This window comes from Parus major, chromosome 26 (assembly GCF_001522545.3).
Source record: "Parus major isolate Abel chromosome 26, Parus_major1.1, whole genome shotgun sequence".
NCBI lineage: Eukaryota > Metazoa > Chordata > Aves > Passeriformes > Paridae > Parus > Parus major.
This window is the reverse complement of record NC_031795.1, coordinates 1,542,517-1,546,788: the sequence shown is the minus strand read 5'-3', so window position 1 is coordinate 1,546,788 and position 4,272 is coordinate 1,542,517. Positions and strand designations below refer to the sequence as shown.

The 4,272-nt window shown below is 47.0% G+C and overlaps 1 protein-coding gene across 1 annotated transcript; it reads left to right on the top strand.

Annotated features, from left to right (window-relative positions):
• Positions 1-953: 953 nt before the first annotated feature.
• Positions 954-3,317, top strand: LYZ (lysozyme). Its single transcript, XM_015650798.3, has 4 exons — positions 954-1,151; positions 1,495-1,653; positions 1,873-1,951; positions 2,337-3,317. The coding sequence occupies exons 1-4, from the start codon at positions 1,001-1,003 to the stop codon at positions 2,395-2,397; spliced, it is 450 nt and encodes a 149-aa protein (XP_015506284.1). The 5' UTR covers positions 954-1,000; the 3' UTR covers positions 2,398-3,317.
• Positions 3,318-4,272: the final 955 nt, after the last annotated feature.

The following is a 4,272-nucleotide window of genomic DNA, read 5'->3' as shown; positions in this document are numbered from 1 at the left end:
ATATACAGTCCATGTAAACAAAACCAAAATAAATCAGGTTTCTTTCTATCACATGTAGTTTATTGTTCAGAAATATTTTACAACAGACAGTAGGAAGATGGATTAAGAACATAAAGTTGGCTACTCCTTCTTCACCTCCTTCATAGGAGGTTCTGTTCAAGGACATTTTTCATGGTCAATTCTTAACTCATTGCTGTTCCCAGTAAATTCTTTGTATCTCAGCCTGGGATCACAGAGGGTGAGGGGAGCTGCTTGTAGTCTTTTTAATGGGAGTACTAAATTGAGGAATATTATTCCTAAACCATGATGGGGGATGCAGCCAAGACAGCTGACCTCCACTGACTACGGCACATCCCAGATCATATGTAGTGTCCTGCTCAAAGTATAAACCAGAAGGAAGAAGGAAGGAGGAGGGGGATGTTTGGAGTGATGGTGTTTGTCTTCCCAAACCACTGTTAAGGTGGTGGAGCTTGGTTTCCTGGAGGTGGCTGAAAATCTTCCCTCTCATGGGAAGGATTGTGTTACCTCTTTGTTTTGCTTTTTCTTGCACGTATGGCTTTTTCTTTCCCCATTAATCTGTATCTCAACCCACAAGTTTTCTAACTTTTACCTTTCCCATCCCACTAGGGTGGGAGAGATTGGGTGACTTATCAGACTGCTGGGGTTAAACCATGACACTCACATGAGGGAATTACAGCCTTTGATCTATGATATTTGGGATAACACCCAACTGAAGATTGCTGGATTATCTGTGGAAAACATATGCCACAGCTTTGAAGGACCAGTGAAATAGGTACTGGCACCTTCCAGGAATTTGTTTTGGAGTTTGGCCCACTTCCTTATTGGCTTGTTACTGTAAAGACTGCCCAGACTTCCCAGATACGATTGCTTAACCAACTGATCCTCCTCCCAGGGGCAGGAATAAAAGGCTGGCATTGCTGCCAGTCCTGGCAGTCAGACAGCTCAAGCTGCTTTAGCACATCTTGCTGTGGACTGCGAGATGAGAAAGTCAATGCTCTTCCTTGGCTTTCTTGTTTGCCTTGGCCTGGCTCTGCCAGGTACCCAGGGAAGAATAATTTCCAAATGTGAGATGGTGAAGATCTTACGTCGGAATGGCTTTGAGGGCTTTGAGGGCACAACTGTTGCTGACTGTGAGTATAATGTGCTGCCATAGCACCTCTCTGCCTGTACCATCTTTTTCCCTCTCAACTTCTTTTTGATCTTCCAGCAGTACTATTCTGCCCCTCCATTTCTTTGACTGCATCTTTTCTCTTCCTCATCCCTCTCCTTGCTCCCTTCTACAGTTCACACAACAAATATCCATCTTGAGCTTTGTCCTTCAAGAATTTACCCATCCAGTTCTCCAGGTTATGATATCACCAGCTTACTTACTTCTCCAGCACGTCATTCATCCTGGATATTTTCATATCTTTCCTCTTATTTACCCTCAGCATACCTTGATGCTCTCCTCTGGGATCTCTCTTCCTCCTGCAGGGATGTGCCTGGTGAAATATGAGAGTGGTTATAACACGAAAGCGTACAATAACAATGGTCCAAGCAGGGACTACGGCATCTTTCAGATCAACAGCAAGTACTGGTGCAATGATGGCAGGACCCCTGGATCTGTGAATGCCTGCCACATCAGTTGCTCAAGTAAGTGGTAGGACAGAACCTTCCTTTGTTCATTCCATGAAAGCACCTGCTCTGTCCAGGACACCTGCCTAGCAGCTGCTCCGGGCATTTCTATCTGTCCTTTGATTCATCCACCTTCTGCCCTTCCTTCCTGATGGACACCTTTCCTTCTGCCAATCTGTCCCTGCTCTTCCTCTGCCCCACTTTCCTCCACACTGACCTTTTCTCCCATCTCTACAGAACTGCAGGATGATAACATTGAGGATGATATTCGCTGTGCCAAGAAGATTGCTCGGGAGGCTCATGGCCTCAGTCCTTGGTAAGGATATTTGCAGTGGAAGAGTGGGCAGAGGAGATCAAAGACAGTCCTGCTGTTGACTGAGGGAGGAAGGGAGATCAATGGATGGGAAGCTGTATTTGGTATTTAGCACAGTCCTTCTCCTAAAGCTGAAAGGCGAAGATAGGAATCCTGTCTCACAGCTCCTGCTCTAATTCCCTAAATTTCCCTCCTCTCCCTTTTGTTCTTTTCCCCTTCCCTCAGCTTGCTTAGATAGAGCTCATAATAATTTTCATTTATCCATATCTTTCAGAGGGATCTTTGAGAGTCTTCACCCAAGACTCTCAAAAATTAACCAAATTTGTTTTCATAACCAATTCAATCATAATCTAACTCCTCCAATTACATAATGTATTTTTTTTTCCAGGTATGGCTGGAAAAATCATTGCAAGGGCAGAAACCTGAGTTCCTATGTCAGAGGTTGTTAAATCGCTCCACGGGTGTTGATTGTTTCCTCAGGACCACTAGCCATGGAGAATGCCAGCGTTTGGAGAGGAGGCCAGGGAAATGGATGGGTGTGGGAAATTAAAAGCAGTATATTATTAAGACAGAGTGGGTACTGACTAGTGCTAACTCTGGAGGCCTTCACACTGCTGCAATGCAAACAGAGCTTACAGCTTGTAGCTTAATAAAAACAAGGCTTAGCTATAGACCACTACAGGTGGAGCTTCAGCCTTGATTTACTTGCATAAACCTGACTCAAGATTTTGTTGCTCTAACAGGGCTTAGCAACACTTAAGGTTTTGCTCTCTTTTTGTATCTTTGTTCTCCTTCACCCCTCCCTTCCTCCCCTCCTCCCTCCCCTTCATTTTTTTGCCCATTCTTATTGGAGTGTCTGTAGTGAGAAAATACAAAAATTAATGAACATTGTGGAAAATGTACAGGATTATGTTGCCTTATGATTAGGACAGTCACTAAGGGAGGTGGGAAGTACAGACCACTGGCAGAGAGAGAAAACCATGCTGAAATGTGACCTTACTCCTTAAATTTATCTGAGCCTCTGCTCCTGGCTGGTATGAGGCATAGGGCACTGAAATATATGGGCATCTGGCCTGAGGGAATACAGCATTTCTCATCATTCTTTGAGGAACCAAATCAAACACAGCCTAGAATGCAGGCAGCATCTCTGTGAGGAAACTATGGGCTGGAAAGGCTGTTAGGAAAGGGAAATGTTTTGCTGTTTAGTTTACAAGTCCTTTTTCCAAATGAAAGCTGAATTCTGAAACAGTGCATGAATGAAAGGAGATAACATCAAAAAAACATGTTTGCTTGTTCATGTGCTTTCTGCTTCTTCTAGGGGAGCAATGACTTCTTTGGTGCTTATGCAATAAAGGAATGCTTAAACTTGTGTCTCCTGTGAATGTGTAAGGCAACCATTAAAGGCATGTTTATTTAGATATTGCATCTTAAAAGAAAAAAAAAAAACAAACCTCAAAGTAAGCCTTGCCAGAAGTCCCTCCTCCCCTCTTCCCCAGTACTGGAGGTTAGGATTTTATCTTTTTCTTTCTCTCAAGGCATTTTTCTCCCATTTGTTGCCTGAGAGGCAGGAACGTGGCTTGTCCTGAGGTAGGTCTCAAACCAAGACACAGATATTTAAGAGAGACAAAAGATGATGGGAAAAGCGGCCAGGGCAGGGGGAAGGGGTGCAGTTTGCTGCAGTCTCTTAGCTGGGGGGTTTTCTTGGGAAGGACAGAGGTACTGGGAGATTTTGGCTGGGGATCAGGGGTGAAGCTCACCTCTATCCCGGGATCAAACTGGAGTTGCTGCCCAGAGGATTTGCTGCCACTCAGGAGTTTTTGTCTAGCACTGCTTCTCCTTATCGTGGGTGAGACTTTGCCTGCAAGATCTTTCCAACACCCAGCCTCACTGGGAAAGGGACTCCAGCCAGAGTCCCTTCCCAGAGGGAGCATCTCCCACCTCCATGAGGCACTGCTGTCTGGCGCTGCCCAGCCCCGCTGCTTTCCGCCTCTCTTCGGGATTTTTGCTGCACTTTAATCCCCGTGTCCACCTGGCCGCCGCACAACTTCTCACACAGCCCCGCAGTTTCTGTTACATTTTGTTTGCCACCCGGTGTGTGCCCGCCTCCTGCCGCAGCCCATCTCGCCCTCCGGAGGGGCACGGCCCGGCCGCCCCACGGCTTTGTAGAGGAAGCCCCTGCCCCATCTCCGCCATGGCGGCCTGAGGGAAGCGCGCCCGCGCCACAGCGCCCCCTGGCGGCGCGGGGGAATCACCGCAGCGCCCTGCCCGGCCCGGAGCCGCCAGCGCCCCTGGCGGCAGTGCCGGAACTGCAGCGGAGGGAAACG

Bases quoted from the DNA above. Each gene is read 5' to 3' on its own strand.
- LYZ (XM_015650798.3), top strand. From the start codon at position 1,001: ATGAGAAAGTCAATGCTCTTCCTTGGCTTTCTTGTTTGCCTTGGCCTG. The intron at 1,152-1,494 runs GTGAGTATAATG...TTCCTCCTGCAG, and splicing joins GGGCACAACTGTTGCTGACT to GGATGTGCCTGGTGAAATAT. The intron at 1,654-1,872 runs GTAAGTGGTAGG...CCATCTCTACAG, and splicing joins CTGCCACATCAGTTGCTCAA to AACTGCAGGATGATAACATT.